The sequence below is a fragment of the Asparagus officinalis genome, chromosome 5 (assembly GCF_001876935.1).
Source record: "Asparagus officinalis chromosome 5, Aspof.V1, whole genome shotgun sequence".
NCBI classification, from domain to species: domain Eukaryota; kingdom Viridiplantae; phylum Streptophyta; class Magnoliopsida; order Asparagales; family Asparagaceae; genus Asparagus; species Asparagus officinalis.
Genome location: NC_033798.1, coordinates 103,891,290 through 103,913,973, shown reverse-complemented (window position 1 = coordinate 103,913,973; position 22,684 = coordinate 103,891,290). Strand labels below are relative to the sequence as shown.

Sequence of the window (22,684 nt, the reverse complement as noted above, 5' to 3'; positions counted from 1 at the left end):
GTCTTGATTTGCTGGAACGGTATCTCCCCATCACAATTTGACGTTGTGGAGAACTTGCGTGGCAAGTTTGAAACTCTTGATGAGTTGATAACTCTGAACGAGTTTGAAACTCTATGAAAGAGTTGATTTAATTGAAATCGGTTTGTAAGCCCAGGACGAGCTCCTCGTTGCTGAAGTTGAAGATGATCACCGTTGGAGAATGATGCTGATCCCTTCAGACCCTTTCTGCTCCAAGAAATTCCCCCTTTGTTGCCAAGTCCCAGATCCAAAAAGCCAGCTCAAACTCAGTTGAGTTTACCCCTATTTATAGGGGATTAAGGGGTGTAACCGCCCCCTTAATTCGTTCCTAAGTGGGGCTGAATGGGGTGTAACCGCCCCCTTAAACAACTCCCCAAATCGTGAGGAAAATGGTTTTGAAACAGTTCAATTCGTGTTTTGAACAAGTCAAACGCTGAAAAATAGCGTTCAGGGCCCGAACTCTGCGTTTTAGACTTGAAACGCAGAGTTTGGCCTATTTTGGTAGCTGAACGCACAGGTCGCGTTGCGCAGAAATAAACTCTGTGTTTTGGGCCTGGGACGCAGAGTTGAGCTCTGCATGAACTCTGCGTTTTGAGTCTGGGACGCAGAGTTGGGCCTGGGACGCAGAGTTGAGCTCTGCATGAACTCTGCGTTTTGAGTCTGGGACGCAGAGTTGAGCTCTGCATGAACTCTGCATTTTGAGCCTGGAACGCAGAGTTGAGCTCTGCATGAACTCTGCGTTTTGAGTCTGGGACGCAGAGTTAGGCTCTATGCGAACTCTGCGTTTTGAGTCCACGAACTCTACGTTTTGATGTTGTAACACATGGATGACCTCTGCGTTTTGAGGTGGTAATGCAGGGAGGACCTCTGCTTTTTGCTTCTGGGAGTTTGGAACGCGGCCACGAGCTATGCGTTTTGAATCTGGGACGCAGATGTGAGCTCTGCGTTTGGATTTGAAGAGACTGTCAATTTGTAGTCTCTTTTGCTAAAGCGTTGCAAAGACCGTCACCTTATAATCTTCGTCTTCGCTCCTAAAAAATATGAGAGTCGTTAGATTATAGTTCCCGATGTTGATTGTGAAGGCTGTTGATTAAAAATTTCATCAGTTGTTGTGAAAGTCGTCAGATTGTAACCTTCATCGATCTATGTGAAAGTCTTCAAATTGTAGCCTTCTGAAAGCCGTCGAATTGTAACTTCCATCATCGGTGTTTGATGAAGATTAGCTATCTGTTGTGATTTTTAGACAGCCTACAATGAACGATAGAGTTTGGAATAATTCTTGGTGAAACAAACCAGAGGTTTAAGCGCAGATCAGATAATAATTAAATTGGCTGCTGCCAGTACAATAACTTCCGCAACATTATTTAGGAAGAGGATTGATCTGCTCATATCACATCGTGTCTCTCTCTCTCTCTATATAGAGGAGTAGAGGACGGAAGAATCTCTCATGATCAAGGACTTGTTTGTCTTGGCTTTGCAGGGATTCTCTTTCTCCAATACAAACATCTATCATTATTCACTCCATCATAACTCTCTCTCTCTCTCTCTCTCTCTCTCTCTCTCTCTCTCTCTCTCTCTCTCTCTCTCTCTCTCTCTCTCTCTCTCTCTCTCTCTCTCTCTCTCTCTCCACCCTTTGCCCTTTTCTACACCCTTTTTCATCAGTTGATCCACTTTCTTCCTCAAATGATTGCTATATGGTGTTCTATATCATAGTAAATGGTTGCAGAAAACAGACTGAGATGTTCACATGAACAACAATGATGATTCATTAACTAAGTCTACATTTAATTAGATGGTAATTAAATACGATAAGAAGAAAAATTCCCCAAGGACAAAATATGGGACCAACAGGAGGGATAGGTGAGGTGCCCCCCTCTTATTGCATAATGAGCTGGTCATCATTAATAATGGTCAGCTCATTATGCAACAGGAGGGAGACATCTCACATGTCCCCCTGTTGGTCCCATATTTTGGGTCCCTGTAACAAAGCTCCGATGAGAAACTCAATTATCTGTCAAAAAACTTGAAATTCGTGTTGAGTTTACTGTGTAACATAACTTGTTTAACTTTGTTCACTGACTAAATATTCTTAGAGTGTAACAGCATAAGATCTTTCTATGCAGCGCGCCAGTATTCATTTCGTTATTAACAAAGACTAGCTCACTTAGCAAAATCTGCACCACAAGTATTAACAACAAATAAATTCCCTATTTTTTTAAATTCAACAAAAAAGTATATGCTAGCAATTTCTTGAATCACTCCTTCGTATTTTTCCGTAGAGCGAAAGAATACAGTGATTATATATCCCTTCTAGCATTGGGTCCCCCACTATAAAAGAACCAAGTGCATCTAAAGAAGAAAAGTACTACTGATGTTGGCGATTGATGAAAATGGTGATGTCAACACAACCGCTCAAAGATGCAAGAGTTAATTGAGATTAACCCCACTGGAGTATCACTCCACTACAAATAAACCCCGTGTAGTTCTAGTAGTTCGAATAGACCCCTGAGTGAATTTGTTTTTAACTCTTAAGACTAGTAAAGATTTTGAGGAGTCGAATAAACAGGGGCTCATACTACAATGAGTCCATTCTCACAAATAGAAGTAGATTGGGTCTATTCTCAAATGGGTGATACTAAAGGGGGTCTATTAGCAAGTAACGCTAAATGCAACTAGTTCAACCGGTCAAACATCCCCATCTCAGCTATAAGTTTGTTTTACATTAGTGAGCTACGTGGAAATTCTCAATCCCAAATTTGCAACTATCCCTGTCAACTAACTAAGAAATGCATGACCTTTAAGAAATGCATGAAAAGGAGTCTGAAAAGGCAAGAATTCTCTCTCCAATAGATTGTGATCCCTGACTGTATTATCGCCGTAAGCCTTCAGATCCCATTCCTCTATAAGGCAATGTTATTGTCTAAGGATATTGTTGCTTTTAAGTTTCACGTGCTTTCCTTTTTGCTTTTGAAGACCTTTTTTTAATTAAAACGAACAAAAAGGCCTGTATTCGCACTAAGGGGACGTTTGATGGCTTGTAACTGGAATGGTTACAACTCTAGTTGCATGCAATTGCGTCAAATTTGTCCAGTTACAAACGTTTGTTTTATTGCAACTCACAGTTGCAAAACAACCCTTCATTGCAACATATGACTTATGTCAAAAATAGTCGTAGGTCACAGTTGCAACTGACCCAAATTTACTAAAAATAAAAATCATTAATTAATATTTTTTTTAAATTCATTAAAGATTTAATATAATCTTTTAAAAATTATTATTATACTAATTTCGTTAAAATGTTTTTAAATAAATAAAGTTGTGTAAAAATATTTTTCTAAAAAATATAATTATTTGAAAAAGTATTATTATTCTCAAAAATAAAAATATTTTTTTAAAACTATTTTTTTCAAAAAATAATATTTTTTAAATATAATATTTTTCAAAAGGTATTATTTTTTAAAAATATTATATCTTAAAATATATTATTTATCCAAAACATATTATTGACTCTAAATAATATCGTTTTTAAATAATATATTCTTTAATGTTATAATGTTTTAATGTAATATATTATTTTTGAAAATAATATATTAATTTTTAAATAATTTACAATTTTTTAAAATAATATATTACTTTTAAAAATAATATATTTAAAGCAATACATTGTTTTAAAAAATAATATATTATTCTTAAAAATACATATAATTTTTTCAAATAATATATCATTTTTAAAATATGATATTATTTGTATAAAATATTATTTTCATAAAAAAATAATATGTCTTAAAAAACTATTTTTTGAAGAAATATTATTTTTATAAAATATTGTAAAACTAATTTAAATAATATATTATTTTTTGGAAAATAAATTGAAAAGTTTTTTCTAAAAAATAAGTTTTTCCTTGAAAACTATTATACTTTGTTAAAATATTATTTTTTTAAAATTTCAATAATATATTTTCAAAAAATATTTTATTTCGCATGAACAAAAATTCTTTTGAATGAAATTCATTTACAAAATTATATTTTTACCAAAAAATAGTGTTTTGCAAAATTATTTTATTTTAAAAATATATATTTTTTAAATAAAATATTATTTTAAATATATTATCTTACAAAAACTTTTGAAAATTTTAAAAGTCAATTTACTTAATAATAACAACCATTATTTTTAAAATAATAAATATTGTGAAAATGTGAAAAGAATTAATAACTTTAACAATTTATTAATGGTAAAAAAAAGGTTGCATATGTAAAGTTACAAGCAAAATCAAACAGCTGTAATTGTAAGTTGCAATAATTTTCGAACTAAACAATTACAATTGTAATTGCATGCAAAAAGAGTTGCAACATCTCAGTTGCATGCAACATCTCAGTTGCATGCAACTGACACTTTCATTACAACTATAGTCGCAAGCAACGAAACGCCCCCTAAAAGTTTTTCATATGGAACTTTTGTAACTAGCCAATAGTTAGGGCTACAATACATCTCCGACAAATATTTATGGCCTTTGATCAAACTACAATACATCTCCGGCAAATATTTATGGCCTTTGATCAAAGAAGATAAGGGAAAAAGAAATTAGAAAGGGATACACTCTATTGATAACATTGCGTTAATAGGTCAAAGAAAATACTATAAATATTACAATTTACTAATCCAAATGTTGACATGTCCATAGCCTTTTGCATGCAATAGAGAAATATTGTTCGCTTGCTCAACTTGCGCATACCTCTAATTTATTCCAAACGGTAATTAACATGCATATCGTTAGCTTAGACCAGCGTGGGAAAGAAAGTTAATAAGGATAAAGACAATTGTCTACCGTGTAAAACAAAGACGTGCAAGTGGGAAAATTCGACCACATACACCTTCTATAATAACTCAATGGGTGACAAAGAATACAAAGCTTATCTCATGCCTCTTGTGATTTTGGCTAAAAAAAGGATACAGCAGCCCAAAGCAACTTTTTCTTCCTTCCACAATGCATGAATGCAGAACAAATACACTCCCAAACGAAAGATTATGTCACTTTCAACAGGCAGAGACATTGCAAATTCTAACAATTTGCAGAAGAGCTTGATCATTGACATTTTCATTATTTTGATGAGACGTCGGCTCTGTTCATTTGATCCCTATTGATGAATATCTTAGGCAAACAGGAAAGGTTATCTAATAGACCATATTCTCCCACAAATTTTCTTTTTATATTCAACAGACTATATTCCCCAGGCAAATTTTCCAAATCTTTCTGTTTGGTTTTGTTTGGTTTTATATTCAGCATACTATATTCCCCGAACAAATTCCCCAAATATCTCCGTCCTGTATTGATCTAAGGAAAGACAAGTCTTTACACCATTAACTATCATGGATAGTTCTCATCAAGAGAAGGATGTATAATAACATACCATAATGCCATAGGCTAATCATTTGAAGGAGATTGCTCTATTTCCTTCTCGCAGAAGAGCGTTCTCGAAGAAAGATCTACTATAGTCTCCATGCCAAGTTTTCAACAAGAAAAGGCTTAATGCTATTTGATATGCGCAGTCTGCTTGTCTACCTAAATCATTTGCAAAGAAGATCGAGAGCACGGACAAAGGAAAGCAGAAAGCAAGCAACAAAAGGCCCACATGCATATAAGCTCATATATATTACTACTTAGTACTACTCCATTATTATTCCCAAAAGTTGAAGAGAAAGAGGACAAAAACAAGCTCAAAAGAAGAGAGAAGGTTCTGGCTTCCAATCCCAAAAGCCCACCAACAAACAAAAAGTTGCAAAACCAAACAAAACACCCTCAAGGTCCCATCCTTNCACCAACCAAAACAAATCCCAAAAACTAAAAAAACTCCATCTAACTTAACCAAATTACATCAATGTATCCTCTCTTATAGATTCCCATTGCACAGCTTCTTCAATCCCTTGACCCCTTCTTTTGGGCTCTCTAATGCCCTCTTCTCTTGCTCTTCTTCTTCCTCCAACTCTCCCGCAATTCTCTCCTTCATCCCCTCTTCTCCTCCGACTACATTCTTGTTCTCCTTCTTCTTCTTCTTCCCCTCTAATCCCCCTTTCAAAACCCCCAACAATTCTCTCACCGCTCTCTCCTTCTCATGCCTCCTATTCTTGATCAAGACTTCACTAATATCCGCCGGCGTCATCTCAGCATCATCAATCACCTCCTCCAATTCCTTCATCATCCCCTCCTCAACGTCTCCATCCTCCAACCCCAAATAATTCTTCAACAAAATCTTCAACGCTGAGAACGAGCAATAGCTCATGAATATGTGCATGTCCATCCTCCCTGACCTGAGCAATGCCGGGTCAAGTTTCTCAATGTGGTTCGTCGTGAACACAAATATCCTCTCGCTCCCACAACACGACCACAATCCATCGGTAAAATTCAACAAACCGGAGAGAGTAATAGACTTAGTACCCGAGCTCGATTCCTCACCAGACCCCATTGGATCACTAGACGACAGCCCATGGTTCTTGCCCCCGGTGCCGGAGATCCTATTAGTAAGATTAATCGAACAGTCAATGTCCTCAATGACAATGATAGACTTCGAAGTAGTCTTCATCAAAAGCTTTCTGAGCTCGGAGTTGGTATGAACCTCAGTAAGCTCAAGATCATAAATATCGTATCTCAAGAAATTAGCCATGGCAGCTATCATACTCGACTTTCCGGTGCCCGGAGGGCCATAAAGAAGATAACCCCTCTTCCAAGCTCTACCGGTCCTCTCATAAAAAGCTTTCCCCTCCGCAAAATCCCTCAAATCCTCCATTATCTCCTCCTTCCTCAAAGGATCCATAGCCAATGTGTCAAATGTGCTCGGATGCTTAAAAGGAACAGACTCCCAAGGGTGGCCCCTCGTATCCATAGCTCCGCCGCGAGAATTCGTATACAGAAGCCTATCTTGATTCTTTCTTCGAATATCCGCGGCTCTCTCCATAATGTGATCGAGATAGGTCTCGAGAATGAGAGGCTTGTCCTTCTTCTTGATTTTGAGGGTGAAGCCCCGCTTCTCTTCGGGCAGTGGGCGCCATGAGAATGTTTGGGACTGCCGCTGAGTGACGACGTGCTCCCAAATGGCGGTTGCGCCTTTGAACGTGTCGATAAGGCGATCGTTGTTGGAGAGGCCGAAGGTGAAGACGGAGGAATTGAGGGCACGGGTGAGAGAGAGGCGGGAACCAGCAACGGAGGCGGAGGAGCTGAGGTAGAGCTGAACAGCGTTGTAGAGCTCGTTGGTGTTAACTCCGTCGATCTCGGTGATGTCAAAGTAGCAGTAAGTGGAGAAAGAGCGAAAGAGACGGTTGAAGAGCTTCGCGGTTGCGAAGCGGAGATCGGGAGGGAAGACGGCGTGGAGGAGGCTTTGACAGAAGGCGAAAACGCCCATTAGAGAAGCTAGTGATGTCCAAAACTCCTTCATGGTCGGTGAAGTTTATAGAGAATTTTTGAGGTAAGTGGAGGAGGGATGGGGTTTCTTGATTTATTATAGAGGGTGATCAACTTGGACAGAGATTTTGAATGATGGGTTCAAAGATTTTGGTGGAAAAAGACAAGAGATGAGTTGGAGATTTGCAGGCCCGTACGTGTAAGTAATAAGCAACAAACGATCAGCGAAATTTGAAATGATGAACTCTTTCACCAAAATAGGTAGGGAGGAAATAGAGCTTGAGGTGAGCGATGCAGGGAGGAGTTTGACAGCGATGTGTGCATGTGAGCTTCTGAAGAGAGATGCACAGCAAAAATACACTGAACAATTGAAGACAGGGGAATATCAGCATGCAGCAGAGAAAGCAGAAGCTATGCTCTGTTTTTTTCTCACCTCGGCCTCAGTTCCCCGGATTCCTCTACCTTTGATTCTAATGAGACCTTTGGGCCCTAAATAGAGCGTGAGAGAGAGAGAAGAGAGAGAGAGAGAGAAGAGAGAGAGAGAGAGAGTTAATTCAAAGATTGAGTAAATCTTTTGATTGCTCTTCAGCCTTCACTGCCCTTTGCGGCTTCGCCCTTCATTGGTCTCTGCCTCTCCCTCTCTCACGTTTATTGCTCTTCAGCCTTCACTGCCCTTTGCGGCTTCGCCCTTCATTGGTCTTGAGGCAGAGAAATTTGTTGGGGATGTTTAAGGGGGCCCCTTCTATTAATATTACAGATGTCAAATGAGATTTGTGTGTTCCCTCTCCATGCACTAGGGTCGCAGATGGATGACTTCTGTCTCCATTTGCTCTAAACTCCGTCTACAGAAATTATTTCTTTACAATTTAATTTAACCACAGATCTGATAGCCCATGATTTCATGATTATTTTTTATTTTAATGTATTAAACAAAGATAGTTGTTGACGTTAGTCTTAATCAGTAAGAGAGAGAAAGAGGACAGGTGTCAGATCTTCGTATAACAGCCGTTAGCATAAGACTAAAAAATCAATTAAAGTAATGATGTTTAGTGATCCAATGGATAAGGCAGCTCAAATCTTAGACTGCACATATACAGTGTGTATTCAAACCAAGTGCAGGGATCTCCCTATTCCTCTTTCTTTACTTCTGCATTGTTGGGTTCCAGACAGTATTTATCAAAATAATAATAATATTATTAAATTTTCTAATAAGTTGATCAAAAAGAATATCAAGGCTAATAAATACATATCTTAGCTGTCGTCAATGAGGCTTTCAAATCAAGCAAAGGAGCTAAGATCATCTCCATCATCTCTCCCATCCAATCCAAGGCTCTCCATCCAATGCGGCAACGCCTCTATAGGTTCTGAGTCTATCCATATCATCAGGATCTTTGTGGGGCTCTTTTCCTGACTCCACTCATCATTGTCCCCATGCAAAGCAAACCCCCATGCAAGAACAAGCAAAGCAAGTAAACCTCAGTCCACAAGTAAACTCCGCACAGAGACAGAGAGAGAGAGAGAGAGAGTATTTTGGCGCAGAAGGTAGGTAGAATAATAAACGCTTCTAACAACAAGGGGCAGTGCTCCATCCCAGCAGCGTACTTAAAAGTTTAATGGGGGCTCAAGAATCGAGGATGGAACTATGGAAGGCATTTAAAAAGGAACCTACCTCCAAAAATCAACTAATCCCATCTCTAAGTAGGACTTGCATTGACTCAGTTCCCAAAGTTTTTGGAGCCCATCAGAAAACAAAAGGAGTGAAACTAAGAATTGGCTGCTTGGGGACTGATACAATAATGCCTATATCCCTCCTCCCTACAATATTTAATGTCTCTGCTACCCATTGGATCATGCACTTAACTGCCTCATTAAAAATAATTATGTGCAGATCAACTTTAAGCGACTTGACTCAAGAAAAAGAAAATCTAATCTCTGATCATGCACGTACTCCCAGTTCCTACTTTAGTGATTTCTCACAAAAGAGAGAATCGAATCTACTGAGAAAAGAGTGGAAAGGTCCGAGAACTGACTACTAAAATACAAAGTACCGCCCAAACCAAAAAAACACAAGTAAAATACAAAGCTAGAAAGGCTCTAAACCTCACATGTGTTCTGAAAGCTTCTGAGATTTTAAGGCATATATTCCTTTTCTTGTTTTAAAAACAACATATGTGATTCTTCACCACCCTGTAGTTACTGCATACTGCCAAAATATCCAGCAGGCAGGATTACAACCGTCCAAACTCTACAAGCGCATACTATGTGTCTTAGGTTTTTAGACTTTGGACTACTAAGAACCACCCACATGTACTGGCTCGGTATATATACATCCACATAAACAAAGATTATCAGCAACTCTATAGTTGATTCCAGCTGAGAACCAATCTTACTCAAGCTAAGCTCCTCCACCCATAAGAAAGCGGAAATAAGCAAGTACATTGTAAAACTGGTGTCAATTTCTTAGATTTTAGACACCAATAACTTAATCTAAATGATGTTACCTGTAGCGGAAAACAATTGACATCGTGCAGTCACCAAGATTCTAATTCAAGAGCCAATTTGTTTACCGTGTTCGAATCTTGATAATTCCATCAAATGATCAATTTAAATCGCAAATGGCATCTCAACTGGCCAACAGACTCCAAAGACCAATATGGCTAGAAGATTTTAACATCTGTTACCCTTATTTCAGGACTCGGTGAACCTTCCACTCTCTTTATGCACATACACCAAACAATGTTAGAGATGAAAGAACTTCTTATGTGGCAAGGAAACTAATAGCAAAGCAAGTAAGAAAATATTTGATGATACAACATTAACGTGCATCCACAACAAATTCAAAAATACTACAGTAAAATTTGGAAACATGTGTGCATATAAGAAGGAAAATGACACACATGAGATGTCAATGTGGTAAAAGCTAGAATCCAGGACATGATATGGCAAGAGAAGGAGAACCAATAAAATATTTTCACTATGTATTTTGCCACGTAATATTTCACCTTCATTGTGGTACACAGTTGCTTAGTATCTCTCATCTTTTCTACAAAAATCTTAGATTATTAAACGTTAGTACAAGCTACTATTCTCATATTCTGTTATTCAATAATGTGATCAACAAGAATTGAAGAGGTGTATTGTTTTGGTGTTCCCATTTTCGCCAAAGTGCAATTCATTACCAAACACTGGACAGGTGTATTTCCACATACAGCGCCCCAATCAACTGGGCGGCCTAGGCCTAGCAAGGATTCTGACTTAGCCGACTCGTCGATTCGATATTCCTTCATGTCGACTCGAAAGGCGGTACTAGACTAATAGTCGACCTTCTTACCAAAGACAACTCGCCAGGAGTCCACCCGACCATTTGTTCAAAAACCTCGCGAGGACGACTCGAAATACGTTACTTCTCAGCGAATTTAAAGGACTATTTTCGTCACGAGCTTCTCTATCTGGTAACGTGTCAACATCGCATTTAATGCATGGCAGGTGCTATTATGACTCTAACCCCAATAGTCTTCATGACTCATCGGACCACGTGTGGCATCGCCCTGCCACCACTCACTTCTCATTTAATGTTGAAGTAATCTGCCCCCAGTCACCGGCCGAAACCTGCAAAACAAATACTAACACAGCCGCCAGCCCATACTTCGCACCGCCTCTCAGTGCTCGACCGAAGTGACCAATCTACCCTTACAACTTTAGTATAAATACATGTACTATCTCAACTTGGGTTGGGTCCCTAATTCTGGATTCTAATCCAAATTTTCTAATTTTGCAGATCATACTACACAGACAAGAACTCTTACAGTTCTTATTGAACCCCACTCAAGTTCATCAGCGAACTTAATCGTCGGAGGTACTACAAGGAAGCCAAACCCCGTCCTCTCACGAATTTCTACACGTGCGGATTTTTAAGATACCCGGCTCAAGAACCAGATATAAAGTCAGGGAGAAAGCGGCCCCCTCATCGATCCTCAACAAACTCATCCAAACACAAATATATATTGACCGTGTGATCACTTAACATCAACAGTTTGGTGCCCACTGTGGGGAAGCTTTCTTTTTTGAGAAAACATGTCAGGTTCTGAACAAGGGTCCGATCAGTCGCACCTTGTAGAACAACGTCCGATCAGCCTCACTATGTAGAACAACACTAGAGCTATGTTACCAGAGCCCAGCTCGAGGAAACAGCTCATAAGCTCTCTCAGTCTTTCAAAGAGCAATTCGTTGTCTTTACAAGCGAACTTCTCAGCCAGCTTTCATAGCCGTAGCGAGGTACCTCAGTTCTCCTCCCCCGACTCACGTTGGCGAGCCTCACCGACATCACTGTTGTCCTCAGGAGGCCACTGGCGAGAGTCCTGGCCCAGGTCACCTCGGGGACCACACCAAGGGAGTGGTCTCTAAGACTCTCCTCCATCACCGTGCTTCTCCAAACCCCTTTGCTACCATAGGGGCCTCTGGATACGACCGGACATACAGATCGGTCACTGATGCCATCGGGGGTAATACCCCTCTCTCAGATGACATTATGAATGCCCCAAATATTATGAATGCCCCATGTGATAAGTTCAAGATGCCTCACGTGGAGAAGTATGAAGGCGAGGGAAATCCCTTCGAGCATGTTCAGAACTACTATGATGTGATAAACATGCTCCAAGCATCGAAAGTCATCATCTGTTGATGCTTTCTCATCACTCTTTCAGGGAGTACCAAACTCTGGTGGAATTCTCTTGAGAAGAAGTCCATTAGTAATTTTCAACAACTCAGCCGGAAGTTCATCCACCACTTCCTGGTTGATACTAAACATAAATTGCCTCATTCATGCGTTAATTTAGATGAGGCAGGAACCCGAAGAGAGCCTTCGAGCCTATTTCAAAAGGTTTTAAGCGAAGAGGCTGGAAGTCAATGAACCAGGGAGCGTAGTCGTCATGTCTGCAGTCATGACCGGCTTGCAAAGCAATGAGTTGGCCAACTCGCTTGCCAAGAAGCATGTCGACAACTATGAGCAATTGATGACCAAAGCTCACGGGTATATGGACATGGAGGATGCCCGTGCCTACAAGGCGTCGACCAGGGTCGCAGCTACAACTTAAACAGCACCAACTATCCCAACCACCCCGTCGACTTCAGCAATAGTCTCGGTGATGGCACCAACACCAGAGTCGGCCAAAAGTCCTATTGTAAGACAGGAGTGGCCAAGAGACCCTTCGAGAGTCGACTTCTGTTCCAATCAGTCCAACAGGAAGGACTTACAGAGGGACCAGCCGCCAAGATCAGCCCTCACAGTCCTCAACACTTCCCTCGCATCAGCTCTTACCATGGTTCGGAAGGAGGGTCACCTCAAGGAGCCTGCTCCTAAGATAACGTCAAATCCTAAGAACCGCAACATGAGGCAGTTTTGTCGCTACCACAAGAACCACAACCATCTTACCTATGATTGGTGTATCCTTAAGAGGGATATTGAGGACCTAATTGAGAGGGGGTACCTAAAGAACCTTGTCTCTCGACGGGATCGTAGGGAAGCTGAGCCAACCAAGCAGGGTAGAAGATCCCGCTCGTGATCACCTCGTCCTCGACCGCGTCAAGATAGCCGACCCCCGGAGCCTAGTTACAAGGGGGTCATCAACATGATCAGTGGCAATCCCATTGCTGGATGGTCGTCCAACAATTCCCAGAAGAGATGTGCTAAGAGCGAATGGCGGGTCGACCAAGCTGACAAGAGGACGAAGGCAGAAGAGCCCATATCTTTTAGGGATGCCGATCTGCAAGGCGTTGAGACGCCTCATGACGACACATCATCATAGCCGCATCAATTGATGACTATCAGCTGAAGCGAATTATGGTCGACACAGGGAGCTCAGTAGACGTCCTGTATGTCGACACCTTCAACCAGATGGGCATCGACAAATCTCGTCTACTCCCTTATAGAGGTCCCCTTATCGGATTCACCGGCCACTCTCTTCTGCGCGAAGGGATGATCGCTCTCCCTTAACAGTGGGAGAATACCCTAGACAAGCCACCGTCCAAGTCTAGTTCCTGATGATGGATCTGAAGTCGGCCCACAATGTCATCCTAGGCCGAACTGCCCTCCATTCTTTTACGGGTCATTCCTTCAACTTACCACAAGATGGTCAAGTTCCCAACTCCTAATTGAGTCAGAGTCGCTAGGATCAATCAACGAGAGGTCAGGTCTTATTACCTACTATCGACTAAGGGTAAGGGCGCGCAAGACGTTATGCACATTGAGAAAGCCTGTCTCCAGTTAGAAAAAACAATAGAGCAGCAGAGGACTACACCGGTGGAAGAGCTTCAGGAGATACCCTTTGGCCTAGGGCTGAAGATGGTCAAGGTTGGGTCCAATCTAGTCGAGCTCTTGCGAGGAGCCTTGACAGAGTTTTTGTAGGCAAACGCTGATGTGTTGGCCTGAGGGGCAAAAGACATGTCGTGGGTTCCCCCTGAAGTGATATGTCATGAGCTGGCTGTCGACAGTCACACTAAGGCTGTACGACAAAAGAAAAGACATTGGTCCAGAACGCCAAAAGGCAACGACCGACGACGTCAAGCGACTTCTTAGAGCTGGTTTCATCCGGGAAGTCCAATACCCGGAGTGGCTAGCCAAAGTAAATAAAAGCATTGAACAAATGGAGAATGTGCGTGACCTTTACCGTCCTTAACAAAGCTTCTCCCAAGGACAACTACCCTCTACCTCGAATTGATCAGCTAGTCGACGAGAGCGCAGGGCATGAACTACTCAGCTTCATAGACGCCTTCTTCGGCTACAACAAGATCTTCATGGCAGAGCATGATCAGGAGAAGACCTCCTTCATTACTAACTTGGAACCTATTGCTACAAGATAATGCCCTTTGGTCTAAAAATTGTTGGAGCTACATATCAGAGACTTGTCAACAAGGCCTTTAAGCACCAGATCGGCTGTAATCTGGAAGCATATATGGACGACTTGCTGGTGAGATCAAAGCAAGTGTCAATCGTCCATATATCAAACTTGGACGAGACCTTCACCACCATCCGATGCCACCAAATGAAGCGCAATCCCGCTAAGTGCACCTTTTGGGTGCAATCGGGAAAGCTCTTAGGGTTCATGATCACCCAGAGAGGCATAGAGATCAACCCCGAGAATATTAGCCGCTATAGAGCGACTACCTGAGCCGCGTACCTTGAAAGACGTTCAAAGGCTTAATGGGAAGATAGTGGCTCTGGGTCGATTCCTCTCCAAATCTATCGAGAGGAGTCTCCCATTCTTCAAAACTCTAAGGGGAAGCAAGAACTTAAAGGAGAGCATGACTTGGACGACTGAATGCAGTGCAGTTTTTCGGGACCTCAAAGCCTACTTGAGCACTAAGTCACAGCTCAGCCAAACTAAGGGGGAGAGACATTGTACTTATACATGTTCGTCTCCTCCGAAGCCGTCAACTCCGTCCTTGTTCGCGAAGAAGAGAACGTCCAGAAACCCGTCTACTATGTGAGTCGGATCCCCAAAGCAGACGAACTCAATTACCCTCTTATAGAGAAAGTTGCTTTCGCCCTCATCATCACGGCGAGGAGACTCCGTTCCTACTTTTAAGCTCATGTCATCATTGTGTGGACAAGTCTTTCTCTGAAGATAGCGTTGGGCAGCCCCACAACTTCTGGGAGGGTGGTCGCCTGGACAGTCGAACTTATGAGCATGATGTGCAATTCGAACCCAAGACGTCAATCAAAGCTCAGACCTTAGCCGACTTCTTGATTGAATCAACTTCGCCTGGCGACGAGCCAAATAAGCCATTGCCACTGGTTCAACCAGCGTCTCCAACCCCTCCAGCAGTCCAGACATCTTCTCTACATATCCGTCACTTCGGAACATGATTCACCTGAGTTCGCCTCATAGTGGTTGCTAAAAGTGGACGGGTCCTCTGGAGAAGCCGGCAGCGGAGCAGTAGTAGTCTTGTGAAGCTCAGACGGGTCGATACACGAGCACTCCATTTCCTTTAACTTCTCGACGTCAAACAATGAAGCCAAGTATGAAGCTCTTCTTAGCGGCCTTCGAGTGGCACAAGCATTGAAGGCAGAATGCCTTTACATTTTAGCCGACTCACAATTGGTCGTCCATCAAGTCAATGGACGATATACAGCTAAAGATTCGAGGATGGCCTCATATCTTAAAGTCGTCAAGGAGCTTTTGCCCAGCTTTCTAGAGTTCAAGATAGCTCAAGTCTCCCGCGCTCTCAACGCTCGGGCAGACGCCCTTTCCAAACTTGAGTCGACAAGCTCAAGGATCAGCTCGGGCCTGTTTACATTGATACCCTCGGGCGACCCAGCATCTCCAAGCCGTCAGAGACTGTTATAGAAATAGAGGCATTTGTAACACCTTGTTGGTTGGATCCAATTGTTCTCTATCTGACAGAGGTACCTTGCCCGACGATCCTGCCAAAGCCAGACGTCTCTAGAGAAGTTCACGCCGCTATCTCATAATTGATGGACATCTCTATTGGACATCATATTCGAGCACCAATATTGGACCTTATCTACGGTGCTTTCGGTCGTCAGAGACCAATTATGTGCTTAGGGAGATTCATGAGGGCACTGTTTTAAAAAACCTCCGCCTAGTCCGCTTAGACGTACGCCTAGGCCTAGATGGTACCTAGGCCGCCTAACTAGCGCCTAAGCGGTATTTAGACTGTCCACCTAGATTTTACGAGCGTTTAGGAGAGCATTGTCTGCTTACGTGGATTGCACCCTATAGGTCTTGATTGTGATTTTATGTGTCGTAGCCTACACGTCCTCCAAACTCCATTAATCTCCAAATATGAACACCTTCATTACCTCATCCGACCTTCAGCAAACCTCATCGATCACCACTTAAATAAAGAAAGAAAAAAACGCCCAGAAACCGCTTAGGCGCCCGCTTAGGCGACTAAACGCTGGGCGCTAAGTCCGACGCCTAGAAGCGCCCAGCGTTTAATGTAACATTGCATGAGGGCACATATTAAAATCATCCTAGGGCCCGAACCATTGTTATCGAGGCGCGCACCCCGGGCGCGGGACGCTGCAGTCTGGGACAATTGTGCCCCGCACCAGAGGCGGGGCGCTGCGAGGCGCGCGCCTCGTATGCGCCTCGCGTACGCCTCGTGCGTGCCTCGTGTGCGCTTGACATCTGCATCATATAATAAACTCTTTTTTCTGTTCTTTTAAATAATTTACATATTACATATTTACATCATGTAATACTCTTTCTTGCTAGTTGCTAAGTCATACTCCATCTTTTCATGTTTTAACCTATAAAAAAATAGTAATTAGTAATTTAGTATACTTGTTTGCTAATTGTAACTTTTTTCTCTAATTAGCATGCTAGCTAGTATATTATGAACATGTAAATATGTAATTATTACCTCCATTCTTTATCTTTTCATGCTAACTAGCAAATAGCAATTAAGAATGCTAACTAGAAAATTATGAATAGTCATGTTTGTTAATCACTTAATTATTACTTAAAAATACATATATCATACTTTAAATGAAAATACATATTTCTTATTTGTTACTTGCTTATTTTGTTTCATAGACTTTTGCTTATGTTGGAGATTATCTTGCATTGTGATTTGTGAAAGCTTATGAACTTCTCTATATTATGCATGCTAATTAAGACTCTTTCATGATTTAGTAGGTGAAATTATATTTCTTAGTCTTTTATATGACAATATATAAACATGTTTCTTATATGCTTCTTCGTCTTATATTGGAAAGTATTAGTTCGAGTTGTGTGCCTCAATTCAATGAGGCGCGCACATCGTTATGCGCTTTGCGCATGGTGCGCATAAGGGGTCTTTGCGTCCCGCATTGCGCCTCGATAACACTAGCCCGAACCCTCGGGCAAAAAGTCATCAGGCAAGGGTATTACTTGCCCACTATCTTGGCTGAGTCGAAACGACTCGCCTCTCATTGCAAAAAGCACCAGTTTTACTCGTCCATCCCACGAGCAGTGGCTACTGAGTTAACTTTCATCCTGAGTCTCACACCATTCGCTCAATGGGGGCTAGATCTGTTAGGTCCTCTCCCCCCAGCTTCGAGATAAAGATAGTTCCTTATTGTGGCGATTGACTACTTCACCAAATGGATCAAAGCCGAGCCACTAGCCAAGATTGGTGAGAGCAATGTCACGAGCTTTATTTGGAAGTCCATAGTTTGACGTTTTGGTGTACCCCGGTCCTTGGTGACCGACAATGGTACCCAATTCGACAGCGGAGGCTTCCGTAATTTTTGTGAGGAATACAACATTCACCTCAAATTCTTCTTTATCGCCCATCCCAAATCCAACAGACTTGCAGAGACTGCAAACAAATACATCTTGTAAGCATTGAAGAAAAATGTGGACGCTGCAGTAGGGAACTGGGTTGAAGAGTTGCCCAATATCCTCTGGTAGTATCGCACGACCCGTAAGAACTCGACCGGGGAGACTTCATTCAAGCTAGCTTATAACGCCAAAACAGTCACTCCCGTCGAAGTAGACATGTCGACTATCTGATTGCAATACTTCGACGAGGACTTGAAGTCAAAAGGGCTTCAAGTCGGCCTCGATCTCCTAGACGAGACCTGATAAAAAGCGCTCCAGACAAGTCGCCAACCAGCAACGAATCGCCCGCTACTACAACAGCAAACTTCGATCAAGAAGATTCAATGTCGGTGACCTTGTCCTCCGTAAAACTGCTTTGGACAAAGATATCCGAAGAGGCAAGCTAGCCCCTAACTGGGAAGGCTCGTACACAGACATAAAAGAGCTACGAGCAGGCACCTATCGGCTAAGGACCCCAGATGGGAGAGTTACAACATCCCTAGAATATCGAGCATTTGAGGCGATATTTTCAGTAATTCTATAAATATTCATTCAGTCTTAATGAAATTATTATTGAAGCTAACTCGACCCTTGTCTCGCACTATCGTAGTGCTTAGCTTATGCAAAGAATCTCAATCCCTTAGTGCCTTTTCAGGAATAAACCCAATGCATTCACCATATGGTCAACTCCTAAAATCACCTCTCAGCCATTATGGTTATATTGAAGCCTCATACGTCTACGTAAATCCTAGGCACTCAACCTCCGGGTTGTCCTTCGTCGTTTGTCATCAGGGCGGCCCTCAGTAGAGCGAAAGACCTAGTCAACTTCTGCAAGTCCTAGGCACAACCCTCGGGTTGTTAAAGACCTAGTCGGCTTCAGTAAGTCCTAGGCACAACCTTCGGGTTGTCCAAGCCCCAGTCGTCAACATAAGTCCCTGGGCACTCAACCTTCAGGTTGTGATTTCACCAACTTGCCATCAGGGCGGCCCTCAGCATGACCTCCGGGTTGTCCAAAGTCCCAAGCGTCTACGTAAGTCTTGGGCACCTAACCTTAAGATTGTCATTCCACCAAAAAGCCTTTGGTATCATCATAAATAAACCCAATACATGGAGTTCAATTGTTCGGTCGTCTTCATCAAGCTCATCCCCTGACTCATCATCGCCATTGCCTAATGCCAAATCCAACCCCCTCTGCTTACCTCGATTTTCCTAAGGAGGTTAAGGCAGCAGGAGACTCAGAAAGGATAGAGGCGGTCATGCGAGGGAAGAGAGCTAGGGGGAGCAGCGATGCTAGATGGTCGATACCAGCCTTGCAAGCCAAAGCCACCTAAGTTTTACCTAAGGGGCCGTGGCGCCAGTACTCGACTATTTTTGCCCTATATTACTCCAAGTTGAGAAGATCAAGTCAATCCTCCAGGTTCTTGACGCTTGTCGCAGACGCCTGGTGAGCCGACCGCTCTCCCTCGAGGTCTCGCCTCAGCTGCTCAACCGAGAGCATGATTTTAAATATCAGCCGATAATCCGATTTTATCGCCGAGTTATCGGATTTAGGAGCTTTCCGCTAGGATAAGTAGGATTTTTAATCGGTTATCGTTTTATGGGTTTATCGGTGAGTTATCGACAACAAAGACACTTATCGGCCGACAAGGGAGGCTGAAAATATTGGCTTTATCGGCTGAGTTTTGAGTTGAATTGTTGGGTAATGGGTTGTTACTTAGTGAGTTTTTAAACCTGACCCGACCTGTTTTTGACAATAAAATAAAGTTTCTAACTTCAAATTCAGCCCTAATCCTTCATGAATCTCTCCTCTCCGTGCGGCTGTTCTCCGACCTTCGAGCCTCTTCGAACTCCATCGAACTTTAGATCTCTGTTTCCCTCTAACTCCGTTGACCTCGTCGCTCGCCTCCCCGACCTTGAAGCTCACGTCCTCTGACGTCGCTCGCCTCCCCGACCTCAAAGCTCACCTCTGCTGACGTCGCCCGCCTTCCCGACCTCGAAGCTCACCTCCGTTGACGTTTATATTTCATTAAGCATGGTTAGATTACATTTTTTATTATTATATTATATATATACACCATCCAGTATATCACTCCGATAAATACTACTTATCCCCGATATATCCCCGATTTTCGCTATCCGATAAGAAATTTGACCGTCCGATAAATGCCCGATAACCGATATTTAAAACCTTGACCGAGAGACGACTCGCTTGAGCGTCCTCCTCGCCCCACCTCAAGGCGCCTCTCGGATTCGACCTCCCTGACAAGAGTCGTCAGTCGGTCGTCTCGCTCGGAAATTCATTGCTGAAGACGGCCGACCTCCACCTTCAGCTGGGCCACCTCGCCCTGGAGCTTAGCGATCGAAGCTGCTTGTTTAGCGTTATGGGATCGAAGCCCTTTAAGGACCTTGTCCCTTACATCCACCTCTCGGCGCCAGCGAAGCTCGATGCCATTCAATTCGGCCTCCAAGGCATCGATCTTCTTTTCTGTCTCTTCCTTAGCCGACCTCTCCTTCACTAGCTCTGTTTGCCACCCTTGCGGGGAATCATGCATGTGCCGGAGTCGTTCGTATAGCTCTTGCTCCAGCAGAAGCCCCCGAACCAAGTAGGCATTGAGGGCCAGATGCAAGCCAAAGCTTAGCATCCTCTTCAAAAATCCATCGTCTTTCGAAAGGGTAAATTGCCGCACCGCTGTGACTGAGGTCGTTAAGGACCCCAGAATTGAAGTCTCCCTATCGAGAGACGCCTGCGGGATGAACCTTTCGCCCTCAAAGAGTTCTCTCCTAGGCAATCAAGGCCCCAGCGGCACTCCCGCCAGCATAGCCTTCGCCTCCTCCCAAGATTAGAAGTTGACCTCTGAGATCCAGTGAGAGAAAGGCCAGAAGCCTTCCTACTCCTGTGACAGGCTTCGCTGCCTCAAGATTCCTGAGGGGCGTTGCTTGTTCCCAACACCCCTTGCTGACCAACAGGCTCCTTGCCTGGCTGATGGACGGCTCGAGCCCTGAAGTCGGCTCGACTGCCTCTTCTACAGAGGCCATCCAGCTTCGGCAACTTCAGCTACTGGGGCCGCCTTCTCAGGTACAAAAGGGGTGGGGTCGTCGATGACAACGACCGCTGGGGACGGCTGCTCTTCGGTCGATTGTTGTTGTTGCTCTTCAATCGAGCTAATTGGAGGCTGCCCGTCGACCTGCTCGAGCCTTGGCCCTTCTTGACCGCCAACTTCTTAGCTCTCACTCTCCGCCTTGCCAGTTAGACGGCGATTTCGGCCACCTGCGACTTTAAGCCGGCGATCTACTCAGGGGCGAGATTTCCCCTCAACCTTTTTTGGGGCTTAGCGACAGCCCGACTCATCGTCTCTCGCCTCCCCCTTGTGGCTTTCTTCGAGGGGGAGGGCCAGCATACTCTCCCTCAATTTATCGGCTTTAGTGGGCGGGGCCATTGAAACAAGCGCCACCCTAAAAGACACTGTGTCGAAGAGGTTGATCCACTCCCGAAACCAAACATAAGGACGGATCTTCTCCAACTGTCACATTTTCCCGGGCATAAGGACGCACGGCCTTAGCGCGTCACAGCCTTAGCGCGTCCTTATTTATTTCGGGCTAATTTGGGCATGCTAACACGTTGTCGGCATCGAAGACCCAAACAAAATGCTCCTTCTAGTCCCTATTGGACTCGGGAGCATCCGCTACAAATTAAAATTTTCCACTATAGTGGAAGAAGTAGTGTGGGTCCCTCTTCGTCGACTTGACGCTGACCAGATGCCCGAGCAGTCACCTGGTCGGCACGACACCGACCCGGTAGCGGATGACAATGACCCACCAACACCCCAATGGCATTTAGGGTGAATTGAGACGGGAAACCCCTAGAGCGACGCACAACTCCGCTATGAAGGGGTTGACCAGCAGTCGGAGCCCATAATCAAGATGAGTCAAGTACAGCGGCGCCCTATTGTTGCCACAACGGTACACCGGCTTAGTTCTGTCTGGCGCCGCTAGTGTGAAAGATTTTGGGATATCGTAAAGCTCATAATATTTATCGAGCTCCTCAGCACATACTTTGAAGCGGATCGGCCGGAGGAGAGCGATTCTCTTCTCGTTGCGGCCAGCAACGATGATCTGAGAAACCATGGAAGATCGTTTGATTGCAAAGGACTTGAGAAAGTTTAAAGAGAAGAGAGCGTTGAAGACTTAGGGTAGAAATCTGTAAAGAGTTATTCTCTTCCCCACTGAGCTATTTATAGCGTTCAAGAGGCACACGTGGAGTTATTTAGACGGTTGCCTCATTTCAAAATGAACGGGCGAGATTCGTCTCGAAATCTCAAACGTCTTTCACGAAATTCGAAGCGTCACTCCCCTTTACTCCACGCCACTTCGCTCAAAAATCGAAACATCATCATTAATCTCTGACAACTGACAAAGCATCATGTCATTTCGAACAGTGACGTTTCACCTGCTCAATAAAGGCTTCTAGAAACTCACTAAACGACATTTATTAAGCGAGCAGTCGACCATGCCCTAGTTGACCCTCGACAACCGATAGTTGACTTCAAGAGAATTTCCCAGGCACTCGCCTCACGAAGTTCAGACGACGACTAGCAGAACATTCGACTAAATTGATTCCATACTTAGACAAAGAACTAAAACATCAGATGACTACTCGAGTTCGAGACATGTCTTCTCAACAACAGACGAGTTCTCTCGAGTTAGCAGTTGATGTTTTTAAGTCTATAACGAATCCAAGTCATTCAGAAACACATTAAGATTGTGCGATACATAAAAAAGCAATTTCAAGTTAAAAAATGTTTTTTCATTCATTTGATGAAGTATCTTACAAGCTGCAAAGTATACAATATATACAACAAAACCAGAAGGACGGAAGATTCCTAAGAGGCTTAAGAGAAGTCCATTCCCGCACCAAGAGTCAAAGGTAGGGAGCTGCTAGGAGCA

General features: G+C 43.2%; 1 protein-coding gene across 1 annotated transcript; it reads right to left on the bottom strand.

The window, feature by feature from the left end:
* Positions 5,840-8,361, bottom strand: LOC109840468 (AAA-ATPase At5g57480-like). Its single transcript, XM_020409128.1, has one exon. It carries the CDS (start codon positions 7,444-7,446, stop codon positions 5,908-5,910), a length of 1,539 nt encoding a protein of 512 aa, XP_020264717.1. The 5' UTR covers positions 7,447-8,361; the 3' UTR covers positions 5,840-5,907.